Source organism: Eubalaena glacialis, chromosome 15 (assembly GCF_028564815.1).
Source record: "Eubalaena glacialis isolate mEubGla1 chromosome 15, mEubGla1.1.hap2.+ XY, whole genome shotgun sequence".
Classification (NCBI taxonomy): domain Eukaryota; kingdom Metazoa; phylum Chordata; class Mammalia; order Artiodactyla; family Balaenidae; genus Eubalaena; species Eubalaena glacialis.
Window position 1 is genome coordinate 68,712,429 of NC_083730.1, and position 26,656 is coordinate 68,739,084.

The 26,656-nt window shown below is 48.8% G+C and overlaps 2 protein-coding genes and 2 gene segments (V, D, J or C); all 4 read right to left on the bottom strand.

The window, feature by feature from the left end:
- Positions 1–1,084: 1,084 nt before the first annotated feature.
- Positions 1,085–1,560, bottom strand: LOC133075172 (Ig lambda-2 chain V region-like). The segment is given in 2 exon segments: positions 1,085–1,422; positions 1,515–1,560. Coding segments are annotated over 2 exon segments (384 nt in total).
- A 6,638-nt stretch (positions 1,561–8,198) lies between these two features.
- Positions 8,199–9,566, bottom strand: LOC133075873 (microspherule protein 1-like). Its single transcript, XM_061170274.1, has one exon. The coding sequence runs from the start codon at positions 9,546–9,548 to the stop codon at positions 8,199–8,201; it is 1,350 nt and encodes a 449-aa protein (XP_061026257.1). The 5' UTR covers positions 9,549–9,566.
- A 2,843-nt stretch (positions 9,567–12,409) lies between these two features.
- Positions 12,410–12,863, bottom strand: LOC133075874 (immunoglobulin lambda variable 8-61-like). The segment is given in 2 exon segments: positions 12,410–12,717; positions 12,818–12,863. Coding segments are annotated over 2 exon segments (354 nt in total).
- A 1,427-nt stretch (positions 12,864–14,290) lies between these two features.
- Positions 14,291–18,147, bottom strand: LOC133075173 (uncharacterized). Its single transcript, XM_061169251.1, has 5 exons — positions 18,078–18,147; positions 17,645–17,980; positions 16,557–16,714; positions 15,224–15,359; positions 14,291–14,343 (listed from the first exon to the last, which is right to left on the bottom strand). The coding sequence occupies exons 1-5, from the start codon at positions 18,145–18,147 to the stop codon at positions 14,291–14,293; spliced, it is 753 nt and encodes a 250-aa protein (XP_061025234.1).
- Positions 18,148–26,656: the final 8,509 nt, after the last annotated feature.

The following is a 26,656-nucleotide window of genomic DNA, read 5'->3' on the forward strand; positions in this document are numbered from 1 at the left end:
TATTCGTATCAACTTGGACTTAAAATAATAAATGATACTGATGGAGTGAGGATGCTGGGGAGTGGGCACTGGGAGTGGGACCAAAAAGGATTGAGAGCTTGCTACAGTGCTTAGTGTTTAGTTGCAGGTGAGCTGTCTGTAAGGGGCTACATACACCTGAAGGCTTGGTTGGAGCAGCCTTGGTTCCTCACCACGTGGGCCTCTCCATGGGGTTGTATTAGGCTCCCCCAGGGGCAGCGATCCAAGAGAAAGCAAGAGAGGGCAACCAAGACAGACCCCTTTTTGTAACCTAGTATCAGAGCTGATGTCCATCATTTCTGTGTTCTACTTGCTAGAATCCAGTTGTTATACATAGCAGTTAAATATGGCCTCTGTATATTGGTCCCTGTGTTGTTTACTTCTTCACGGAAGCCTGTGGCCATGAGTTTAAGCCTGCCTGCACCAAAATAAAATTTTCACCTGTCCATTTGCTTTAAATATAGACCCAATAAGCATATGTATAGCCATTTAGAGCCTGCCTGCTTTGCATACCCCATGAAATTGCACTTAACATTTGCTTGTCATAAATGAGAGAAGTCCTTGGGCTATAAGGATCACAAACTGCTCTGCCCTTTGTAGCTGTCTGACCAGGAGATTCCTGGCTGTGCTGCTGAATGATTCATCCTAGACTAGTAAGTCCCTCTCTGATTCCTTTCCTACCTGGGAGTTCTTTGCCCTCTTCTAGTTTTGGCCCTGCACCACTGTTTCTGGAAGGTTTACTGTTTCTGAAAAGTCCACCTCTCTGTGTCGCCCAAACAGAACTCTCTATGTGTTACTGCCCTCTTGTAACCGTACTTTTTGTCTTTTTCCTTGATCAGCCTGAAATCCTCAAACTCACTGCCCAGTACTTGGTACGCCCCCACTTGAGGGAGGGGATCACACAGGGCAGGAATACCAGGAAGTGGGGGGTCACTGCAGCCATCTCAGTGGATGCCCCCCACAGTCTGCCCCCTGGCCGCCAAAGATTCACGTCCCTCTCACACACCAGACACATTTCCAGTGTTCAGCTTTGCACACAGCAGAAGGTGAGGCTGAGCCCGGGGGTTTATGTCTCCCTTCCCCACCTGCATCTGTCACTGTGGAAATGGTTGCTGAACCACAGAACACAGTAATACTCAGCCTCATCCTTGGACTGGGCCTCCAAGATGGTGAGGGCGGCCTTGTCTCCAAGCAGGGAGCCGGAGAATTGGGCAGGGACCCCCGGAACCCGAGTGCTGCTACCACCTATTAGACCCTGGGGGGCCTGACACGGCTTCTGTTGGACCCAGGTGGCATAGTTACTGGTGGTGATGGCCCCAGAACTGGAAACACAAATGAGTGTGACTGTCCCTCCAGGAGTTGTGGACAGTGAAGTTTCCCGAGTCACCACCTGGGAAGTGGCCCCTGAAAAGAGGTGAGAGACCAAAGGTCAGGAGACGGGACAGGGGCATGGAGGTGAACTTCCCCCCCTCCTCCAAGCCCAATGTCCCCCTGACCTGTGCAATGAGCCAGAAGTGTGAACAGGAGAGGAGCCCAGGCCATGGTGTAGATGCCCCGGGCTGTGCTTCTCCAGAGCCCTCAGCAGAGTCAGCCTCCACAGCTCTTGTTATAACTCCCACCAGCCTGTGGGGCGGGGCCTTCGTGCAGATGCACTTTCTTCCGGGGAACAGTCCGCAAGGCGGCCAGCTCACAGCTGCTGATCTGTTCCTCACCTGTGACCATGAGTTAGTGGGAGCCTGGAGGACCGGTTTACAGCCGTCGGCTTTCCCAGGCTCCGGCTCACAGCCCCCTCTAGTGGCCATATTGAGACTATCACTGACGGATGCGCTCCTCTCCGCAACCCCTCTTCCCTCAGGTCTGGAGTTTTTAGGTCTCTCTGAGGTCAGTGCCTGGGATGCCCCAGGCAGGAACTGGATGGAGGAATTTCAGGAAGAGGAGGCCTGAATGAATCACCACCTCTGTTTCTTCTTTACTCCAATTCACACACATTAGACTTGCTTGTGGAGTAGAGGAGCCGAGGTCCTGGATTCTCCTGCTGTCTCAGCTCCTCAGGGACCCACTCAGGAACGTGGGTACATAGGCAGCTGACTGTCCCGTGGTCAGATGCTTGGTCTCTACCAGGGCCTGGTAGCATTTCAGAACTGATTTCTTTCTTTCTTCTTTCTTTCTTTCTCTTACCAGAATTTTCAATTTCTTTTTAAAATTATTTTTTAATTTAAAAACATTAAAATTTTAAAAATTGAGGTAGAGTTGACAGGATTGATTTCTGAATGGTGTTTAGTTCTCTGCTGCTTCAGAAAACTGGATGGCTACATTATGATTTTTCTTTTAGGCTTGCCAAATACTTCGTGTATTTGGGGCTGGGTCACAGGACTCGAATGGCAGGGCTGTGTGCCTCATAGCTTCAGAGCACTTGTCTGCTCTGGGCCACCTTAAACCTAATAGCCTCTGTATAACCCGGTAAGCTGATGGAGCAGTATTCCCAACAGTGGAATATAGACTTCCAGAAGCTGAAGTGGCCAACTAAGTGTGTACTTCTCTTTTAAGGGTGGCAACTGTGAGATGCAGTAATTGGTCTTACTCTGGAGGGCATGTCCTGTCATGTCACAGACTAATGTTCCCCTAGGAAGCTCATCGATATGATGGACCTCTAAAATTTACAGGGTTTGTCTAGAACAGTTATACCAAGGTTTTTACTGTATTTGCCATATCTTATACCATGTCTTCAATAGAACGGATTGGCCTGATGGTCTGTGGAATGTCCAGATGGCCCAGTCCCTTGGGGATACTTAGAGTTGAAGCATTAGTGTAGCTCTGGGACAAAACATCAATGTTATACTGTTAGTCCATCCTATGACTATGGATTACTTTCAATCTTTTTTCTCGATAGAAATGGAAAAGTATGCATTCACCAGATCAATGGCAATGTAAAATGTAACTCTTCTATGGTGGGTTCCTCAGGAAAATATCTGCGAGCTGGAGATTTTCGTGCAGGGGTTTTATTGTAGATGACCTATAAAGGAGTGAGGGAAGGGGATGGCACAGCAGAAGAAACTGATCTGCACTGGAGTAGCAGTAGAGGCCTCAACTGGTGCCGTGTGGATTTTTGTAGGTGGGAGGGTCCTTCAGACTTATTGCAAATTGTGGCAGGTGGCTGGGCCTCTGTGCTCCTGCAACAAGCAATCATTTGATGTGGCCGCCCCTGGGTGAGGGGTGTAATTTCGTGCAGGTCAGCTCATTTAATGCCAGGGAATTACCAGAGAGAGACGTGGCTGTTAGCTATCAGCAGCAAATACTCCTGGAAGTTGGAGGGAAGAGAGTCTTGGTTCTGAAGGAGGGCACTGGGTGACACATTGTCAAGCCCATACATCGGGTTCCTGGAGGAAGAGCATAGGGCAGAGCTCTTTTCCTTCCAAGTACAAGGGCACTTGGGGACAGGCAGGATCCATAAAAGAATGAGTATCAGAAAATGGGAGCTCCTTGCAAATTTTGTATGTGTCGATGGACCCCTCTCCTCTCCACGAGGAAGGCTGTGGTAGATCTCTTGGTCCCCATGGCATGGGAGGAACCACCAGAGGTGGGGCTGAGCCCGTCACCCCTCTGAGGCTCTTTGAGCTTCTGCATGTGCAGCAGAGGAGTCCAGGTGGTCCAGAGGCTTCTGCCTGGGCTCAACAGGGCACTGCCTGACAGCTCATTCACTGCTGACCCCTATGGTCAGGAATCCTGGACCTCCCACCATGCTCAAAATGACCATTGCTCAAGGAGCCCCAGGTCTGGAAAGTGAGTCACGAGTAGACAGAGCAGTAGCTCCACATCTCAGGGGCTGCGGCAGCCAGAGGCGGAAGGAACAACAGGGTATCTGGAGGAGATGGGGCAGAGCGTCAGAGTTGCTGGAGGACAGATTGTAACTAGGTAAAAACAAGAAGGGGCTATAGGGAAATTCTGCAATGCACGGACGTCCTCTTATAATTAAGGAACATTATTTCATTTGATGTAATTATAAGAGCTTCTTTAAAATTTTTGTTTGCTAATTCCAACCTCTGGGTCATCTCAAGATTTATCTCCTGAGTATCTTGTCTCATAGGAAATAGGCATGTTTTCACATTTCTTTGCTGCTAAATAATTTGAGATTGTATTTGGAACTTTATGAATATTATATCATATTGATTTGGGGTTCCATTATATTTCTCCTAGTAATTTTTTTTTTTTTTGAAGGGAACACTATTTATTTATTTATTTATTTTGGCTGTGTTTGGTCTTCGTTTCTGTGCGAGGGCGTTCTCTAGTTGCGGCGAGCGGGGGCCACTCTTCATCGTGGTGCGCGGGCCTCTCACTGTCGCGGCCTCTCTTGTTGCGGAGCACAAGCTCCAGACGCGCAGGCTCAGTAGTTGTGGCTCACGGGCCTAGTCGCTCCACGGCATGTGGGATCTTCCCAGGCCAGGGCTCGAACCCGTGTCCCCTGCATTGGCAGGCAGATTCTCAACCACTGCGCCACCAGGGAAGCCCTCTCCTACTAATTTTGATTTTTTAAAGCAGGCAGTAATTTTGTTGGGTTCACATTGGAAACCCTGCCTCTTGGATGGTAGGTAGTTCAAATCCAGTCAATCCCTTTGTTCTTCTTTAGGCTTCTTGGGAACTGCCTACCACATGCCCGGTTCAGATATGAGTCAGAGAGTTAGGCAGAAATTATACAAAAATTTCAGGTTTCCCCTCAGTGGCTCTTCTCTTTTTAGGATTTCCTCCTTCTTTCCCAGTGGCTGTGGTTTCTCTGGACTCTGTGGATTATGTCTTCAGGACAGACAGACTGTGGGTTTTCTTTAGGGGTTTAGCCACGGCAATTCCTACTGACTCTAGTCTAAAAGCCATAAAAATCGGGAAACTGTTTCACCATACCCTTCTTCAAAGTATCAGTTTCCAACCAGCATCTTCCTGTTTTTCTTCACTGTCCAGGTCGTTCAGATAGTTGCTTTTCAATACTTTGTCCAGAATGTGTAGTTGATATCTGCATAGGGTTCTGTTCAGTAGGAGCTTATACAGATATACCCAAAGCAGAGCTATCCTGTCTTTTCAAAGAAGCCTTCCAGAAGTCCTGCAACAGAGTTTAGATTATGTTATTTACTAGGGCTTTGTCCCATGCCCACCAAGAGCTCGGGAGAGGGAAAGGCAGCCACAGGTCTGTGTGTCAAAGCTTTACTGAGCTTTCCTTGCTAAGGAAGGAGGGAGAAATAATGTCGGAAGAGAATAGTGCTTGCAACCCAGAGAGAGAAAGGAAGTGGGACACTGTTCTCCCTGTTCAGCAGTTATAGCCTTGAAGCTCAAACACTAAATGTGACCCACTTCTTTTGAGGCATGATCATTGACCATCCTGAGGCCCCAAACCAAGAACCAGCCTCTGAACTAAGAAGAAGGAAGGGGCTCAGGGCAGGGCACTGAGCTGAGCCAGGAGGTTCGAGTGTCGCTTTTCTGTTGAGCTGTCACTGTGGTGGTGACCTGTGAACCAGGCTGCACAGTGGTGAAACGCTTCATCTTCAGGCTGGGCTCTTGGGATGGTGAGCGCAGACTTGCCTCCAAGGAAGGCACCGGAGAACAGCTTGGGGACACTTGGGTCTCTGTGAGTGTGGTCACCAATCAAACGACCCTGGTAAGGCTTCTGTTGGACCCAATCTGCATAGTTACTGGTGGTGACAGCCCCAGCACTGGAGCCACAGATGAGTGTGACCTTCTCAGCAGCGATTGTGGTCAGTAAGGTTTCCTGAATCGCCTCAGCCTGGGAAGTGAGTCCTACAAGCAGTGACAGAGATGGAAATGTCAGGGAGCGGTCATGGGCCACGATGGGGCAGGAACTACCTCCATGGTCCTCTGCTAGCAAAGCTCAGAGGGTCTCCCTCTGACCTGTGAGTGAGCGACGGGTGTGAAGAGGAGCAAAGGTGTCTGGACCATGATGTAGACACCCCAAGAGGTGTGTCTTCTGGAGCCCTGACACCTCTCTGGCCGGCCAGGAATTGCCAGTCCCTAAACCCTACAGGAGAAATTATGCAAACAATCTCCCCAGGCCAATACATTTAGTTACTTTTAAAGGAAACGGCTACTGGGATGTCAGACAAGTGACCATAGGCCTGGGGCATATCTGCTGTGCGCCTATGGGCCTGGGCAGGAGCTGGAGGAGAGTGCAGGTGAGAAAAGGTCTTTTCATGTGTGTTTGCTTGGCATTTTTCCATAATCCTCATAACTCATCAGTTCTTGATGTCAGAGACCTCTCTTAGGTTCTCATCTGCCAACAATTCTTTTTCTTTTAGTTTTTTTTTTTTTTTTTTTTTAATTTTTTGGCTGTGTTGGGTCTTCGTTGCTATGCGCGGGCTTTCTCTAGCTGCAGTGAGCGGGGGCTACTCTTTGTTGCGGTGCGTGGGCTTCTCATTGCAGTGGCTTCTCTTGTTGCGGAACTCGGGCTCTAGGCACGTGGGCTTCAGTAGTTGCAGCACGCGGGATCAGTACTTGCGGCACATGGGCCCTAGAGCACGTGGGCTCAGTAGTTGTGGTGCGTGGGCTCTAGAGCACAGGCTCAGTAGTCGTGGCGCACAGGCTTAGTTGGTGTTCTTGGGTACCCTCAGACTCTGCAGGATCCCAACTCACATCAGTTTATCACATTGACGACATCATTCTGAGTCACCTGTAATGAGGCATCTCCAAGTCTCTTGGCCTGTTAGGGTGCCACAGGGCCAGCATAAAAGGAAGGATATCCTGGATACTTACGCACACCTTCCTAGTCGTGTATTCTTCCACTGCTCTTGGAAACTGCACACAATAGAAACCTTCCTCTTTTTTTATTGTGGTAAAATATTCATAACATAAAATTTACCATTTTAATCATTTCTAAGTGCACAGTTCAGTGGCATTGAGTAAATTCACATTATTGAACAAGCATCACTACCGCCCATCTCCAGAACCTTCTTCTTTCCAAACTGCAGCTCCATACCCACTAAACAGTAACTGCCCATTGTCCCCTCACCCAGCACCTGGAAAACATCATTCTACTTTGTGTGTCTATGAATTTGACTGCTTTAGGTACCTCTTTTAGGGGAATCATACAAGATTTTTCTTTTTGTGACCATCTTATTTCACGTAGAAGAATGTCTTCAAGGTTCATCCACGTTGTAGGATGTGTCAGAATTTTCTACCTTTTTAAGGCTGAGTAATATTCCATTGTCTGTATATACGACGTTTTGTTTATACATCCATCCGTTGATGGATACTTGGTTGCTTCCACCCTTTAGTTATTGTAAATAATGCTGCTATTAACATAGGTGCACAAATATTTCTTGGAGACCTTGCTTTTAATTCTTTTGGGCACTTACCCAGAAGTTAAATTTGGATCATATAGTAATTTTAGGTTTAATTTTTTGAGAAACCACCATACTGTTTTCTACAGTGGCTACACCATTTTATATTCCCACTAGCAATGCACAAGAGTTCCAGCTTCTGCACATCCTTTCTAAAACTTGTTATTTTCTATGCTTTTGGTAATACCATTCTATATATAAAGTGGTATCTCACTGTGGTTTTGATTTGCATTCCCTGAATGATTTGTGGTGTTCAGCATCTTATCACATGCTTATTGTCCATTTGTATGGAGAAATGTCTCTTCAAGTCTTTGCCCATATTTTATTTTGTTGTTGGTGCTGAGTTCTTTATATAGCCTGGATATTATTAAACCCTTATCAGATATAAGCTTTATACACACACACACTCACACACACATATGTATTTTTCCATTGTGAGTTGCCTTTTCACTCTGTTGGTAATGTCCTTTGGTGAACATACTTTTTTTTTTTTTTTGGAACTCAGTGCTTTGTATTTACAAAAGAAAAATAATAAAGGAAAAGTCTGAAGCTAATCAGCTGGAGACACGGGGCAAAGGTGGGAATCTGGGGGAAAGGGTAGGGTCCTCTGCAGAGAGAGAAGGGGAGGGGCTCTGGCACTAAGGAAGCCTGAGGGTCCCAGCCTCTAGGGGCTTCCCCAGGGCCAGCCCCACCTTCCCGCAGAGGCTCAGATCAAGGGGCCAGGAGCTGAGTCTCCCGCAGCCCCCTCTGGTTTTTCCAGGAGCCTGAATTCCCAGCTCCAGGGCTCTGGGATGGCAGGGGAAACTGAGGCCAGAGAGAGCCCATGGGTCCTGCCACCACTTCTCACTGTGGCATGATCTTGGCAGCCTCAGCCCAAATAAGGGCAATGAGGTCCTGGTTGATGAGGAAGATGAATCGCAGGCTGGCAATCTCCACCACAGAGTTGTTGCTAAGGCGCCATTTGGAGCCACACAGCACAGGCTGTCCATCAATGTAGATGGGCCGCCGGCCCTCACTGACAATGAAGAAATTTCCGTTGTTCTTCAGCTTGATGACACCTTGCTTCTGGAAGATCCTCCAGGCTGGACCCTCCAGAGACAGGTCCACGTCAATCTGGTTATCCTTGGTTGCTCTGCCTAGGGTGATCTCTCTCGAGCACATCAGGTACCGCAACATGCGGCCCCGCAGCACTGCCAGGGTCTGGTTGTCAAAGTCCGGAGAGCTCATGCCTGTGATGCTATCTACTAGCACCTGCCACTTACGCAGTTCCTGTTCCAGCTGCCGAATCTCTCGTTTCTGGCACCGGTCAGCCACTGTCGGCTCATGTTCTAGGACTTCATCTCGCATGTCCTTGAGCTTACTGTCATCAATCAAGTCCTCTGCATCGGAGAAGTTCAGCACTTGGTCCCCCTTGGGCAGCGGCTGCACTGTCTGGTCCTCCAACAGGTGATACTGCTTCATGAGCTGCCAGTGGGCCTGCAGAGCCTTGGCAGTACGGGCCAGGTAGAAGGCATCGGGGTGTCTGTGCAGCAGGTCCTGGAAGGTCTCCAAGGTGGGCTGGCTGGTCGATCCCACTTGGCTCAGCAGCTGCTCTTCAGCCTTGCTAAACAGGGCCTTGCTCTGAATGGTGGCAATGGCCTCTGGGTGCAGCTGTCTCATGGAATGGCAGGCCAGCTTGGAGATGACAGGATCGTAGAGCAGGGCGTACCAGCACTCCTGGACTTCCCGCAGGGTGAAGGGGCAGCTGAACTTCACGCCCAGGTGGACAGATGTCAGGTCATTGGTCTGCAACACGGCATTGATGAGCAGGAGGTCGTCCGCAGGCTTCCAGTGACGCAGATCCTTGGTCACCTGGAGTGGCTGTTTGCTCTTCTTCACACGCTTGGTGAGTCCAGGGGCTGGGGCTGGGCTGGGTGGCACAGGGGTTCTGGGGGCCTTGGACACCTTCTTCTTCTCACTGGAGGAGGGTTCACTCCCCAAACAGTGCCCTGGTTCCACCCCACTGGCCCCCTTCGCCCGGGTAGAGGACTTAACCAGGCTGCTCTCCACCAGCTCATCGTCAAACTTCTTTCTCTTGATGAACCTGGAAGAGCTTCTCCATTTAGGGATGGTGCCCAAAGCCTGTGAGGAGGCCCACTTCTGCCCTGCCAGTGACTCCTCATCCTCTGAGCGGCTGGCAGTGCCTGATGCCATCAGGGATGAATCTAGCAGCCCCTGAAAGTCTAGCCCCTGAAAGTCTCTTACAGTCCCAAAGCCACTGGTTCCAAACCACAGGGCTAGAGGGAAGGGTCCCACAGGCTCATCCAAGGATTCTGACCAGGTGAGCTTAGAGGCTGAGAAGAGATTCATTCCTAGGCTGCCAGCTCCAACAGTTTCTCCGTGCCGACAGCAGCAGCCGCAGGGCCTAACACACATTTTTAATTTTAATGAAGTTCAATTTATCTATTTTTTAAAAAATAAATTTATTTATTTTTTGGGCTGCGTTGGGTCTTTGTTGCTGGGCGCAGGGTAAGCGGCGAGTGGGGGCTACTCTTTGTTGCGGTGCCCGGGCGTCTCATTGGGTGGCTTCTCTTGTTGCAGAGCATGGGCTCCTGGCGCACGGGCTTCAGTACTTGTGGCACTCAGGTTCAGTAGTTGTGGCTCGAGGGCTCTAGAGCGCAGGCTCAGTAGTTGTGGTGCAGGGGCTTAGTAGTTGTGGTGCAGAGGCTTAGTAGTTGTGGCACAGGGGCTTAGTTGCTCCACGGCATGTGGGATCTTCCCGGACCAGGGCTCGAACCCGTGTCCCCTGCATTGGCAGGCAGATTCTTAACCACTGCACCACCAGGGAAGCCCAATTTATCTATTTTTAATTTTTTTATTTTGCCTGTGCTTTTGGTGCCATACCCAAGAAGCCATTGCCAAATCCAGTATCGTGACAATTTTTCCTATTTTTTTCCTAAGATTTTTATTGTTTTAGCTCTTAGATCTTAGGTCTTTGATCTACTTTTGAGTTATTTTTGTATCTGGTATAAGGTAAGGGTCTAACTTCATTCTCTTGCATGTAGATATCCAGTTTTCCCAATACAATTTGTTGAAAAGACTGTCCTATTCTGATTGAATGGCCTCAGCACCCTTGTTGAAAATCATTTGGCCATGTACGTAAGGGTTTATTTCTAGGCTCTTTATTTGATTCTATTTATCTATAGGCTTACTACTATAGCTTTTTTTTTTTTTTTTTTTGGTCTGTGCTGTGCTGCATGCGGGATCTTAGTTCCCAGACCAGGAACTAAGTGCCCCCTGCAGTGGAAGCATGGAGTCTTAACCACTGGACTGCCAAGGAAGTCCCCTAACTACTGTAGCTTTGTAGTATATTTTGAAATCAGAAAGTGCGAGAACTCCAACTTTGTTCTTCTTTTTACAAGATTGTTTTGGCTATTTGAGGGGTCCCTTGAGATCGTATATGTATTTTATGATGCATATTTCTGTTATTTCAAAAAGCATTGTTGGGATTTTGATAGGAATTGCAAGTAATCTGTATATTACTTTGCGTAGTATTGACATCTTAACAATATTAAGTCTTCCAATCCATGAACACGGGATGTCTTTCCATTTATTTGCGTGTTCTTTAATTTCTTTCAGCAGTGTGGTGTAGTTTTCCATGAAAAAGTCTTTCACCAACTTGGTTAAATTTATTCCTAAGTATTGTATTCTTTTGATGCTGTTGTAAATTGAATTACTTTCTTCATTTCCTTTTCTGGTTATATTTGTTGTTTGTGTACAGAAAGGCAACAGATTTTTGTCTGTCAATTTTGTACGTTGCAACTTAGCTGAATTATATTTTAACTTTTTTTGGTGGAATTATTAAGGTTTTCTACATATAAGATTGTATTCTCTGCAGACAGAGATAATTTTACTTCTTCATTTCTAAGTTGGCATCCTTGTCTTGTTCCTGATAGTACAGGAAAAGCTTTTTGTCTTTCGCCATTGAATATAAGGTTAGCTATAGGTTTTTCATATGTAGCCTTTGTTATGTTAAGGTAAGCTTATTCTATTCATAGTTTGTTAAGTGTTTATATCATGCAAGGGTATTGAATTTTGTTAGTGATTTTTTGCATCAGTTGAGGTGATTATGGTTTTTTTTTTCCTGTATTGTGTTAATATGGTGTATTGCATTGATTGATTTTTGTGTGTTGAACCATCCTTGTATTCCAGGACTAAATTTCACTTGGTCATGGTGTAGAATCCTTCTAATATGCTACTGAATTCAGTTTGCTGGTATTTTGTTGAGAATTTGCACATCAGTTTTCATAAGGTATATTGGTCTGTAGTTTTCTTTTCTTGCAGTGTCTTTGGTATCAGGATAATGCTGGTCTCATAGATTAAGCTAGGTAGTTTTGGACTTTTCTTCAACTTTTTGGAAGAGTTTTTGAAAGATTTTTGTTAATTCTTTTTTTATGAGACTGATGCACTGCTTACTGCGCTAAGAAGGAAATTGTTAATTTTTTTTAAAATCTTTGGTATAATTCACCAGTGAAGCCATCTTGTTCTGGTTTCTTCTTTCCTAGAAAGTTTTTGATTACTGATTTAATCTCTCTACCTGTTTGAGGCCTATTCACATTTTCTATTTCTTCATAACTCAGTCTTGGTAGATTGTACATTTCTAGGAATTTTGTCCATTTCATCTACAGAATCTAATTTGTTGGTGTACAGTTGTTCATAGAACTCTCATGTAATCCTTTTTATTTCTGTTTAATTGGCAGTAATGCTTACTCTTTAATTTATGATTTTAGTTATATGGGTCATTTATATTTTTTCTTAGTCAATTTGACTAAGGTTTGTCTAATTTTTAAAAAAATCTTTTCAGGGAACCTACTCAGTTTTGTTTTGATTTTCTATTGTTTTTGTATTCTCTATTTGGTTTTTCTCTGCTCTAAAATTTATCATTTCCTTCCTTCTGTTAGCTTTGGGTTTAGTTTGTTCTTTTTTTTTCTAATCCATAACTCTCCTGTCTCTAAGGGCTGAGCCCTCTGAGCATATGAGGATTTTTTTTAGCACTTCCCCATGGATATAAATCACTACATGAACATACTGCCCACATATAGAGCACAATAATACTTGTTCTCGTCCTTGGGCTGGGCCCCCGTGATGGTGAGGGCAGCTTTATTCCCAATGATGGATCCAGAGAAGCGACCAGGGACCCCAGAGAAGCAGCTGTTTGTGTTGTAGATAACAGTTTGGGGAGCCTGGCCTGGGGTCTGGTGGTACCAGCTGGGGTAGTAACTGGTAGAGACTGACCCAGAGCTATGGCCACAGGTGAGGGTGACTGTCCCTCCTGGAGACACTGAAAGTGACGGCTCCTGGACCACAGTCTGAGAATCCACCCCTAAAACTGACAGGAGAGAGACAGGGCTTGTTATGGAGACAAGGTCCCCTGAGCCCCTGCTTGTAGGTGCCCCCAAGGATGCACAGTCCTGGCCCCTGACCTGAGCTGTAAGTGAGGAGCCCGAGCAGAAACACCATCCAGACCATAGTGGGGACACTCCCAGGACGCCAGCTCTTCAGCCTCCTGGGCTGTAATGTGGGGTCCTTAGGCCTTTACATGCCTCCCAGACCCATTAGGAGGAGGAGGGGCCTCATGCAAGTCAGCTTCCTGCCTCTCTGTGCCCAGTGTCACCTGATGTCCCCTGGGGAAGGTCTTGAAGGAGGCAGATGCTGAGACCTCACACAGACCGGGGACAGCATGGGGATGAGACACTGAGTGATGGGGGTGACATCTTTCACCAAATGTTCTCCCCATGACCCTGGTGACCTCGGTCCTCCATCTCTTCCCTGGAGAGCCTGAGAGCTGCAGGAGGAGATGGGGTGTCCTCACCTCCTGCCCAAAATCTAGTCCATCCCAAATCTCACCCCATCCCTGGGACATTTCTTCCTTCCTCAGTGAAACCCCTGCTTGTCTTCTTTGGAGGAGCTTAGCAGTCACTCCTTCTCCAGCAGTGAGTCCACTGGGACATCACAGCCCATGTCTGGGTTGTGAGGGGACAGGGGTCTCCCCTGACTCAGCCCCGAGCTCTGTCCCAGGAGTGGTTTGGGGGACTAGGGCTGGGGGTGCTGACACACAGAACTGCACAGCCAGGCTTGGAATTCCAACAACTTTTGCTCTAAGAAGCATCTATTATATGGAGTCCCTTCAATTTAACTGCAGGTTTTGAGAGAGAAAGGTCACAGTATCACCATGAAATTATGAGATATTTTGCAATATCAGATATAACAAAGCAAGAAAACTTGTGTCTCATTATCGGAAATAAAAATAACACTGTGTATGTACAACTTGTAGTGAATGTCATGGAAAGTTTAAAAACCCCTTTCCATTTACTGTTTGCTGTGGAGCAGAGGTAACAAGAAGGATTGTGGACCAGGGATTAAGGAGGGTGTAAGGAGAATGAGCAGGAGGATAGAATCTCTCCAGTAACTGGGGAAGATAAGGAACAAAATTGGCACTTCTCTCAGTGTAAAGTGATAATAGGATTTACTATTCATGTTAGATTTGGTGGTAAATTAGCTGTTTAATAAAATTCACACGATTTTTTTCACATGTGTTTGAGAACTTCAACTCATATAGGAGAAAAATATTCATACTAAATTATTTTCCTATTATACAAATGTATTGATGATAGTGTAGGGAAAATAGGTAATTTCATATCTATCATGTTTTTTTAGATGAGAAGGAGTATAAACACAAAAGAAAAAGAATTAGGAAGCAAAACCACAAGCAGCGTTAGTTTCCATAAGTCACTATTAAATGTTGAAAATGAGAAATAACACAACAGTGAAAAATAAAAAATAAAGTACATGACGGCAGACAAAGGGCCCCCGCGTTCATCACACGTTCACCGTGAACACACTGGGAGTCCTGTCGGCAGCAAGGACCCCGCAGGTCTGCACCTGCGCAGGGTGTCTCAGGCCTTCTCCAGGCACCAGGGGTCACACTCACTTCTCCACTGGGGCTGGTCTGGGGGGATCAGGACCCAGTGTGGATGGAGGGATGCAGAGGCTGGATGTGGGAGAAGCACCCAGAGCCCCAGGAGCCCCTCCCAGGCAGGAAGGAGGCAGAGCAGTGCCCCCTGTGGGTCCCGAGGGACGCGGCCTGACTCAGGGAGGAGCTTCCTCTGGGCGGAGCTTCTGTCTCTGAGAACAGCTGATGCGGGGAGACCAGGGCCTCCTCCCCCACTTCCCCCAAATCCATCGTCAGCACCAGGGGCTGCAAACACACCCTGGTCTCAGACCGCGTCCTCCCTGGGGGTCAAGGGGAGTCTTTCTGGATAGAACATGGATTCTACTGGCTCGTATGTTGAGTCATTTGTGCAACCATCAGCTGTGATCAGAAATGAGAGTCTTGTGATTTTCAAATCTGACTCTGCCCCTGTTGGGTTGGGCTCCACTTATTTGCTAGAATGAGAAAATGAGTTTAGGTTACGTGCCCTCTATTTTTTATATAAGTTTCAAACAATTTAAAATCAAACCTAGACACAGTACACAGCAGAGCCATCAGCATGTGGCCCAGGCCCTGGAAGGAGGGTTAGAAGGTGGCAGAAAGAATGGATGCCCCACCCCCTGTGCCCAGATGCCAGGAACACAGGGCAGTACAAATGCCCCCAAACCCACATGTTGTCACTTTCCCCTAAAGGACACTCTTAGTTCAGGGAGTGAGGAGGTGAAGAGAGGAATCCAGGTCATGCAGGAGGAGCCCCAGGGCCCTGCTCGTGAGACCTGGTTGTTGCCATGGAGACGGTCCCTCCCCAGGGGTCTCTTAGCCTCTGTCCAGGTACCACTGGAGGTCAAGTTTATTGAAGCAAGTTTATTTTGTTGTGTGACTGTCCGTCTGTCTTTACCTGAACGGCAGGTCTGGGCACTGACCCCGTGACGGAGGAGGAGGAAATAAGAGGCCAGCGTGTTACTCAGAGCTGAGAGCCCTCGTGTCCCCTGGGGGCCCAGGTGCAGGAAGGTCACCCTCCAGTGAGGACACTGCTGCCCAACATGGGCAAGAGCCAGTGGAGGGTGTTCCCAGCCTGCCTGGCCCAGGACCCTGAGCTCTCAGGACCAGGCCCGCAGTGTCCCCTGCTGGGCTCACACCCACATCCTCCCCCAGTTCACACATGCAGCCTCCTGGAAGGGCTTTCTGACACAGGCAGTTGGATCTTTCTGATGTCACCACCCAGGGCAGTAAGTAGAATGCATCCCCTCTGTGGAGTTTAGGGCTGAGACATTAATCTCTCCAGGTCACTAATGACCTCCAGACTCCTAAATGGAATGCTGATGTGCCAGATGTTTCAGGATTCCCTGATGTCTGAGTTTGCTCTGCCTTGCTCCCGGGTTCATTACCAGAACATAACCACCTTGAACCAACTGCCAGGCTTAAGATTCCCGGAGTACCCGTGGGTCATACCTGGTCATGATTCTGTCTGAGTTACCTTCCCAGGTTGATATGTGGTTGCTGTTGTGTTTGTAAGAGTCTCCAGGTAGCGTCCCAGCCCCGATTGCACGGCTCTGTTTTCATTTGTATCTTTGCCGTGAGAATATGACGTTCTCGGGGAAAATGTGTCTTTTTCTTGATTACTTCCATGGGTCTCGTTAACCGCTGAATGATACTGACAGTATTTATTTGCGACTCTGATGTATGTAAGATATTTTTAGTCTAGTTTCATAATCTTTCTCAGTAAAATGTTTGATATAAAGATTGTGACTATAAATGGGACTCTCCTCCTTTCCGGGGCTTCCCCCTGCATTGCTGGGCTTAGAAACCCTTATGTCCTGTTACCTGATCTTATTGGATCCGGGTCAAGTTCATTTGTTAAACTCCATAGATTTAATAGGGGTGGGTATATAAGGTCTGTGTCCAAAATAGTGATATTTATCCAATATCACCCCAAACAAAGGACCAGAGGGGGAAAGGTATGACAGGTCATGAGGTGAAAGAGGAGAAAGTAAGCAAGTGACGGGTCTGAGAGCCGTGTCCTTAATGGGGAGGGTCTCCCAGGACCTGGAGCTCCTCAGAGTGAAAGCTCCAGAGAAAGGGAGGAAGCCAGCTTGCTTAGGTGTCAGGGTTCAGGGCAGGAGCACAGAGCCTGGACCAGGAGAGGGACATGCAGGGGGTTGGCAGAGGCCCCCTGGGTCTCCCAGGGCACAGATGCTGGACCTCTGCTTCCTTGTCATCCTGCCCAGTACCTGTGAGGGATCGTTCGCATCTGGGCCCAGAGTCATTGTGTTTGCACTGGGAGACCAGTAAGGAACAGAGACATTTTCACTGACGCCATAAAGATGGACCAGGATGAAAGCATGAGAGTCTCGGGATTCAACAGCACAAGTGACAGCAGAGGCCAAAGCTGAGCTGGCATCGGTCACAGTCAGGGTCAGACAGGGGTGTGGAGGGCAGATTTTTATCTCACTTCCCCAGAGCATGGGAGTCCCTTGTGGCGGTGGGTAGTGATTAGATATGTGACAGTGATAATCAGGATGGGGCCCAGAGGCGATCAAGGAGGCCGTGTGGACAAACCAGGAGCCAGAGAATAGCGCTGAACCCCCAATGTCACTCACCTGTGTCCTAGGTCATAAAGGTAGGGGCTCTGCCTGGGATCTCTTGTCACTATTGCCATGATAACCCCCATGTCCCTCCTGCTCCCTGTGCAGGAGAAGGTGCTCTCAGATCTGGGCTCATCAGGAGCGTCACAGGGGGAGGAACACAGGCACATATTGGGGAGTCCCTGCTCCTGATGGTCCCCAGCCCCACCCCCACCCTGCAGTGTTGGAAATCCTCCAGTGGGGTAGAGAGGAGAGGAGGACACAGCCAGCACCTGTGGGCTCAGGAGAACCCACTCCCGGGAGTCCCCTGGGTCCTGACAGGTGTCAGCTGTACCCCTGACACCTCAAGTTCTCTGCTCTGACCCTCAAGGAGCAGAGTCCACGCTGTAGTGGACAGTCCACCTGCTGGGCTAGTCCCCGGGCTCTGCTGAAGATAAAACAAGGAATGACTCATTTCTTTATAGTAAGAAGAAAGGCCAGATCTACCTCTCTGGTTGCTTACACATGGATAAGCAGGCAGTATTTCAGTGCCATCGTGAATTATTTTGTTTTATTTTTGTTCTAAGTTTTTAGGAGACTAAGAAGGGTTGAATTAAAAATTGGGAGTAGATCCATTACAAACCAGAATGTACTTCCAAGTACACTTTGTATATATACAATTTAATGTGAAATTTAAAAGTTGTCATGAACAAGGTTCTGACAGGCTAAGGTTCTTGTTCCACTTTCCCATCTGCCTGTGTCACTGTGAGGAGCACTGTTGTACCAGATTGCACAGTAATAATCAGCCTCGTCCTCGGGCTGCAGCCCAGAGTTGAGTAGAAGCCCTGCATTGACCGAGGCCTCTTTGGATCCAGAGAAGCAGCTGGGGACCCCGGAGCCCTGGTCCTTAATGGAGTCTGAGTTGTAGGACAGGAGGTACCGGGGAGGGCTCCCTGGCTTCTGCCGGTACCAGTATATAGTACAGCTGGCAACACTGTACCCACTGCTCAGGGTGCAGGTGAGTCTGGCTGATGCTCCCAGAGATGCAGAGAGGGAGGGCGGCTGAGTCAGCACAGGCTGGGAGAGGGAACCTGCAGACACAGACACAGCGGGGAGATGGGGCAGGAGCTGGAGGAAAGATTCCAGGAGTCTGAGCCATAGGGGCTGATGCAGGCTGGGGACTGAGACCTGGTCCCCGGGGCCTGGCCCTCCCTGTGCAGTGAGACAGGAGCACGAGCAGGAGAGGAGTCCAGGCCATGGTGCTCACAGCCCCCTGGTCCCCACAGTGGGGCTGGGCTGCCCCAGGCCTCCTTTTCTCCCCCAGCCTCTGCCAGAGGAGGGGCTCCCATGCAAACGGGTGTCCACCCAGGGCCCGCCCAGCCCCTCCCTGAGCCCTGGTGCTGGAGCTCAGCTCACAGCCCAGACTCAAGGGGATGGAGGGCGGCTTCCCCCTTGGGACCCCCTGGGAGGAAGCACCTGCTGAGACCACGCAGGTCCCTGCTCAGGGGCCTCTGCCAGCCAGAGAGGACACACTGCTGAGTCCCCACCAGGGAGCACAGGCCCCGCCCCCAGGCCCAGCTCCTGGAGTGAAAGGTCCTCCCTGAGCAGCCGTGCAGGGACCCCAGGGCAGTCACACAGTGCCGCCAGCTGGTAACATGTGGAAAATGGAAAAAATAACACATAACTGGTAGAAAAAAAGAAATTAAAATGCATGCTTTTCAGCGAAGATACAACATTGGCTCTATTTGAGAAAATACGTAAACGCACTACTTTCCAAAGTAAAAAAATGTATTATTGAATTTCTCCCGAAAGATATGATATATACATTTTATTGGGAATAGCTAAGAAACCTTCAGCAATCATATGGTTCCAATAGATTTGCTTTGTGTATTTATTACAAAACATTGAAAAAGATGTAAAATTTCTTAGTTCTTTTGAGACAGCCGTTAAAACAGTTATACATACACCAGATAAATTGAACACCAAAGAGGAACACTGACAAACCACTATCAATGAATATTGATCCAAATGTTCCAAAAAAAATGTCAACAAAGAAATATTTATACCGGTTTAATAAATCGATACTGAATCTAAATGTCATTTTTTCAAATATACAACTTGTGTTTTATATTAAGACATTAAAAAAATAAATTTAACACCAATAATAGCAAAACCCACATAAAATAGAAATAAACGACACATTTGTAATATGCTAATACACACTCTTCACACACGCCTAAGTGCACACAGGTTACCCTGTGGGGCCTCTGCCCCCAAGCTATGTCTCACCGTCGGCACAGACGCTCCCAGGAGCCCCGCTCCTCCTTGGAGACACCTTCTGACTCCTCACCTTCTAACAGCCCCTCCCTGACCCAGACGTGGCAAAGACCCCACAGAGGACTCGGAGGAGGTGACCCGAATCTGAACCCTGTGGTCAGGGAGGCCACCAGGAGCTCCTGGGTGACCGGGCCTCACAGGAAGGAGGGTCCCACATCAGGGAGGAGAGTTTGCCCAGCGCCCTGGAGCCCTGAGTGGTTTCCCCGCTGTCTGGCCCAGCCCCCTCTCTGGGACTCTGCACTGCGCCCCCTGCTGGCCACAGGCACCTCCTCCAGCCACTGGGATGTCCCAGCCCCCTTGCAGGGTGTCCCATTGTACAGCAGGCTTTGCTGATGTTACTCCCAGGAGAGTGGGGTGACGGGGCCTTTCCAGGTCCACCCTGGAGACAGGAATACTCTCACCCTGGGACTCTCGTCTCCATGGAAACTGACCTTATTTCCAAAATGTGCATCTCTGTGAACTGTAGCCCCACAGCCCAGCCCTGCCCGCTGTGCAAACACTGCACGTGTGTATGAAAGGACAGTGACAGGGAGCAGCAGGCCACACACGTGGTGACGTGTCCTGTGTGCAGGTTGGGGTGTGCTCAGGGGTGGCAACAAAGGAGCCTGAACAAAGCTGTGATGGGTCAGCAGGAATGTGAGGGAGGAGTCAGGTGATCCCCCTGCAGAGACAGGCAGAGCCCTCGGGCCAGAGGTCAGGGCACGTGCCAAGGTCAGAAGAAGGGAGAGGGTGGCTGCTGGTGAGGCTGGTGAACGCTCACTCGAGGTCAGGGAAGTGGACCCTCTGAACTTGTGACTCCAGCTCCTTCAAATGGAACAGAAAGAAAAGTCAGGGAAAAGATTATCCCCTTAATTAAACCCTGAAATCCTGTTTTTACTAAGTCTTAGTGCATGTGAAGGTGCATATGTTTATACAGCCTCAGCTCCATTCACTGACATTATTACTTTTAATAACCGGCATCGCACCCATCAGTGTCAGTGGGAACCCAGCCCGGTCTTGTCCGGGGACAGTAACCGGTGCTCTGTGAGCCCCACGTGCCCGGTGAAGCCGGGAGCTCAGGGTTCGGGGCTCACCAGCCCCCTGGCGTGAAGCACCGGGTGAGGAGCCAGGCTGCCGTCCCAGGCTGAGCAGGAATAATCAGCCTCGGCCTCGGCCTGGAGCCCAGAGATGCTCAGGGAGGCCCCGCCGCCTGACCTGGAGCCCAAGGACCTCCCTGAGATCCTGGGGGATGGTTGTGACTCCTGCGGGTCAGGAGTTTGGGGACCCAGCCAGGGTGTTGCTGCACAAGCTGCCCCCTCGCTGCCAACGTTGTTGCTGTTTCCAGGGCAGGAGAGTGTGGCCGTCTGTCCCGGGGACGCGGTCGCTGTGAGGGGACAGAGAGGAGGCTGAGAGCAGGACCCTGCTCCCTGTGCAGGAGAGAGGGCTGAGGAGCAGAGCTGGGGGTCCCCGGCCCACCCCCAGGTGAGGTCGTCCCCCCATGTGGGGAGAGAGGAGGTGAGCAGGAGGGGCGCCCAGGTCACGGTGGAGCCTCAGACACGGAGCCCTCAGCGCTGGTGTGGGGACCGTGCTCCCCGAAGTCCCTTTCTATCCCCCCAGATCCACATGGGGCAGAGTCACATCTGCACATAGACCTGCTGTCTGTGCTCCTGGCCACCCTGCCCTGGGTGCCCACAGGGAGAAGGAGGGACCCGGGGGGAGGTGCCTGGCTCCTGGTGACCCCCGGGTCCTGGCAGGTCAGCGTGGCCCAGTGAGCACACGGATGGCTGGACCCCCTGGAGTCCTGAGCAGTTTCCCAGTGGGGAGGGGCCATCTCAGGACTGTCCCACACTGTCCCTCATGGCCTCAGAGCCCCGTTTTCAGTCCTGTTGTGTTGTGGTCGTTGTTTTTCTAAAGTGCAGACAAGATCTCTTTCAACTCCCTTCCTTTGATGGGTGAGTTTAGGGAATTGGGGTGAGATGGGTGAGTTTAGGAAATTGGGGTGAGATGGGTGAGACTCAGAGTTTGACCTCTGGGAGGAAGCAGGAGGAAGCAGCGGCCGGAACCCACAGTGACCTGTGAGCAGGAACCCTGCCCAGCGCAGAGAGGACACACTGCTGAGTCCCCATCACACACACAGGCCCCAACGCCCCAGACCTGGGAGTTTGGGGGGGTCACACAGCAGGGGGCGCCCATTTTGCAGACCCTGGGGAGACCCACAGCGCCCCCTGCTGCTCCTGGTCAAAGTCCAGCTCTGGGTGGAAGTGATGCTGGGGGCCTGGGCTGATGGCTGGTCACTGTCAGTCCATGAACATCCACGGCCACGCCCTGTACTGTGAGCACCCTTAGTGATAGACACTAATTGTTCAATTTCTCAGAAAGCAACACTTTCCAAAATGAAACATACACATATTTAAAAATCTACCAATGTAGTCATCAGTAAAATGTAAAAGAATTTTAATATTACATTACAAAATATAAAACTATATATAAAATTACATATAAAACTATGTCAGCTTTAATTAAGTGATGCTCAAAATCAGAAAAGCTAAAAAGTGTGGGAAAAGGCTGTAAAAGAGCAGGAACTGTCTCTAGGACACCATCGAACATGGAATTTTTTAAATGCTTATTTTCCATCATTAGCTTCACGATGCAATGACTATAAGCATGTGGTATATAAACAGATCAGCAAATGTGCAATGGATCTAGCTGTTGTGCTTATATGAAAAAATCATAAATATTAATTTATTCTCCATCATCAAATTAATGAAGTTGGATATGTCTGTTAATTCTCTTTGGACAAGAATAGTCGTGCTGGTCATACTGGGGTCCCTCAGTGTCATTGTTGGTTGATATGATTGGGAGCTGGGCCCCCTCCCCATCTATAGTCAGAGAGGGGTCCCCTTGGAGAGATGGACACACCTGGGAGAGACTGGAGGAGGCACGTGGCCATGAACCACTGGACAGGAGATGGGGCCCTGGAGCCTCACTCCCCACGGGGTGCTGACCATTTCCACCCTCTCTCTGCCTCTCCTGCCTCTCAGGGCTGAGCCCTCTGAGCACATGAGTAGGTTTTGGTAGCACTTCCCCATGGGCTTATATCACTGTGCAATAGTAATTACCACTACTCACGTAGAGACTACAGTAATAGTCAGCCTCGTCCTCAGGCTGGGCCCCCCTGATGGTGAGGGCGGCTTTGTTCCCAATGATGGATCCAGAGAAGCGACCAGGGACCCCAGAGGGGCGGCTGTTTGTGTAGTAGATAACAGTTTGGGGAGCCTGGCCTGGGGTCTGCTGGTACCAGCTGGGGTAGTAACCGGTAGTGACTGACCCAGAGCTAAGGCCACAGGTGAGGCTGATCGTCCCTCCTGAAGACACTGACACTGATGGCTCCTGGACCACAGTCTGAGAATCCACCCCTAAAACCGACAGGAGAGAGACAGGGCTTGTTATGGAGACAAGATCCCCTGAGGCCCTGTTTGTAGGTGCCCCCAAGGATGCAGAGTCCCAGCGCCTGACCTAAGCCATAAGCGAGGAGCCCGAGCAGAAGCGCCATCCAGGCCATGGTGGGGACACTCCCAGGACACGGCCTCCTCAGCCTCCTGGGCTGGAGTGTGGGGTCCTCGGGCCTTTTCACGCCTCCCAGACCCATTAGGAGGAGGAGGGGCCTCATGCAAATCAGCTTCCTGTCTCTCTGTGCCCAGTGTCACCTGATGTCCCCTGGGGGAGGTCTCGAAGGAGGCAGATGCTGGGACTTCACACAGACCGAGGACAGCATGGGGATGAGACACTGAGTGATGGGGGTGGCATCCTTCCCCTAATCAGCTCCCCCACGTCCTACGTTTCTCAAACCTGAATTCTTCTCTGCAGAGCCTGAAGGCTGAGTTACAAATGGATGTACTCTCCACCTCCTGGCCCCAGGGATCTAGTTCATCCCAAACATCACATTCATCCCGTGACTATGACCCTCACTCCCTCCCCAGTGGAATCACTTCTTGCTACTTGTGGAGGATCAGTGGGCACTGCTTCCTCCAGCAGGAAACCCAGTGCAGACCCACAGAGTCCTGTGTGGTCTGTGGAGGGACCGGGGTCTCCGCCGACACATTCTTTGACAACATTGCTGGTCACAACAGTCCAGTGCATCCGGGCTGGGCATGCTGACATCCAGACCAGCACCAGACGTGGGGGGCAGCTCCCCTTTTCTCTGAGAAGCCATCAAGAAACTAGGGTGGCTTCAATGTACCTGCAGTTTTTTAGAAGAAAAGTAATAATACAACCATTAAATTTTGAGATTCTTCCAAAACATCAGATAAAAATAGGAAAACATGTGACTCATAATCAGAAATTAAAATTATACTGTATCTGAGCACGTTGGTGTGAACATCATGGAGCGTTTTTTATCCGAATTTCCCTAAACGGTCTGATCTGGAGCAGAAGGACTGGGGAGAGCAGGCGAGGGCGGTTAGGATGGAAGACGAGTGTGGGGAGAGGAAACTTCTCCAGGAAGTTTTGAAGTACGGCCACAAAATTCTTGTTCTCACAGTGTGATATGAAATGTGATTTTATATTCATTTCAGAGTTGCTGCTACAGTGTCTGTTTCACACAATGTGCGTGGTAATTGTGTTCCTTTCTCATTATCTGTGTCTGAGGCCTCAAATCCTGTCAGACAGAGATCCACACTAGATGCTTTGGTGCCTATTAAACAAAGTTCCTCTGCTACAGTGGGAAAAATATGCAATTTTGTGTGCATCAAATTTGAAGATAAGGAGGATTTAACACTTAAGAGAAAAAGGGAGAATTAGAAGGAATAATTGCACGGTGATTGTTCTCAGATATTTCAGGATCACCTGACAGGTGAGTTTGCCCCTACCAGGGGTCTGGGGTCATTACGGGTCCACCTTCACCTTAAGACATGTAAAAGGTGTAAGGTTGTGAGTATCAAAGTGGCTCAGACCTCATCCTAATTCTCCGTGGTTCTCTTACAGTTTGACGTTGTCACTGTGGTGGTTGTTTTAGATTCTCCTGTCGGGTCCCCTCAGCCCACCCGGCACAGGCCTTTTTTTTTTTTTTAAATGGCTAACATGTGCCAAGTTTTGGAATGCAGCCTACCATATTACCCATCCCTAGCACTCAATGAGTATTAGCTTTTAATGTTATGAGAATAATGAAGTGTTTGTTATTAATAAATACTAGCTGTTAATATTATGTGAATGCTGAAGTGTTTTACTGCAGCCAGACCCCAGCGATTGTGAGAGGCTAGGCTGTGTTGCTGGGGGGAGTATACCAGTTTGTCTTCTGGGTCTGGGGGCTTTCTTTTCCTCATGAACGTAGTCAGTCACCTGGGACACTTACTTCTCCAAGGGGATGGGTGGGGTCTGGAGATGTGGCTGGGTGAGCATGGTAACTCTTTCTCTCACCAAGTGTGTGCAGAGGTGGAGGGCTACCAGCTACTCCAATTTGACATGACTGCTCTTCACCCTACTGGGAGTGTGTCTGCCTATGGATCTCTATATTCTGTCATTTGTAGGGTGGCACAGGCCTTTTGATGCCTGTCTTCGCCATGGAGTAGAATTCCAGGGGTTGGGTATCTAATATCTAGGTCCAAAAGAACAGATATTTTTCCACCTTCCTCCCAAAGAACCAGAGCGGGGTGATCTGTGGACCTTTGGGGATTAAACTGGGAGAAGTGAGCACGTGATGGGGTTGCTTTGAACGTGCAGATCAGTTGGGCAGGATTGATCAACACCTTCACAGGATGAAGTCCTCCAATCCATGAACCCAGGTCTCCTTTCACTTATTTACAGCTGCTTTAATTTTTCTCAGCAATGTTTTGTAGTTTTCAGTTTATAAGCCTCTCACCTACTCGGCTAATCCTAGTCCTAAGTATTTTATTCTTTCTGATGCCCTCATGAATGGAATTTTAAAAAATATCCTTTGTGCTTCTTCATTTTTAGTAACTAGAGAGCCAATGGCTTTTTGTAGGGCATTACTCCTCTTAATCCCGTGGGAGACCCTAGATAGAGTCCGGTTAGGGTTTGTGATAAGTGTTTCTTCTCCTTTTTGTAGGGCAGGTAACAAACAATGGAGAGGTGGGAATATTGAGGTGGGGTCTGCAGCCCGTGGACAGTAAGATGAGCCACACAAAGGGGCAGCCCTGGACGTGTGACCATCTAAGGAACTGAAATGGCCCAGCGCTGCCTCCACTAATTATAGGGGAAAGGAAAGGCAAAACAATTTTTCTTTTCAGTTTGAGAAAAATGTCATTAATGTATCAAGAACTTATGTAGTGATTTGTGAAACATATATGGTAAAAGCAACCACTATTCTCTGATTGGTGCCTGGTGACAATAATCTGTGGAAACGCCACAAATCAGGAGCAGCCAATGTGACTTTTAGCTCCATTTATTATTCAGCACCATTCAGCAAGTGTTAGATACCGCAGTTAAACAGGAAGAATCAATGGTTGGATCATTGAGGGGCATGGAGAGGTAGTTGTTCCAAAAGACCCAAATGTATGATGCACCTTAGATGCTCTGGTGTCAGTGCAAAAGTGTCCAAAGAAATCTCCCCTGTGAGCAAAGCACAGGCGTTCATCCTGAGGGCTGATAAGAGGGGGTCATAGCTCTAGAAACTCCTGGGAATTGGCAGATGACCCCAATGATGGAGGCTCAGGGTTCCCGAGTCAGAGTTCAGGTCTGAGATGACCTCCACCGACCCCCACCTCAGCCCCTGAGCTTCAGGGCAAAGAGTCTCTGTGTCCCCAGCGATGGGCACATGGACTTTCTGTCTTTGAGACCCTCTCCTAGGAATGGGCTGCTGGAGGGACTTTGAGGACAGAGGGGAGAGAGGAGCCTCCACACCCTGGCAGGCCCCCAGGGATGAACCTGGACCCAGGGTGGCAGCAGAAGCTCCAGCCAGACCCTGAGCAGGAAGCTGCTGGGTGGCCCCACCTCCCGCAGATGAGAAAGGAGTCCTGGTCTCAGTTCCCGCAGGCCTGGAGCTACCTGGTAGGAAATCTACGTGGGTCACAATTGCATGTTTGTTTATTTGTTGCTGTTATACAGTTCCCTGTTTTGGTCACCCAGTCCCCATTGTACATTCTTTGACTTTTATTTATGTCTTTGCCCAGAGAATATCAAAATGTTAGGGGAACAATGTTTATTGTTCTTTATTACATCTGTGGGTTCTCTTTTGCCTGTGAATGTTATTCTGGCAGTACTTAATTTCTTTTGACTCTCTAATGTACTAAATGTATACATTTCCAATTTATAGACATTTATTTACAATTTCTGTCAATAAGAGGTTGACATAAAAAGAATATTATTGTAAATGCAACTCTCACCCTTTTTAAGAAGTTCTTCCTGCATTTCTGACCTAAGGAACCCTCATGACCCGCTCCCTAATCTGCGTCATCCTCTGATCAATGATTTTTTTTAATGTTTATTCATTTATT

Bases quoted from the DNA above. Each gene is read 5' to 3' on its own strand.
- LOC133075873 (XM_061170274.1), bottom strand. From the start codon at position 9,548: ATGGCATCAGGCACTGCCAGCCGCTCAGAGGATGAGGAGTCACTGGCA.
- LOC133075173 (XM_061169251.1), bottom strand. From the start codon at position 18,147: ATGGCCTGGACTCCTCTCCTGCTCGTGCTCCTGTCTCACTGCACAGGG. The intron at 15,360-16,556 runs GTACTGGGCAGG...CATGTTGGGCAG, and splicing joins ATGCGAACGATCCCTCACAG to CAGTGTCCTCACTGGAGGGT. The intron at 14,344-15,223 runs GTAAAGACAGAC...TGATCCCCCCAG, and splicing joins TGCCCAGACCTGCCGTTCAG to ACCAGCCCCAGTGGAGAAGT.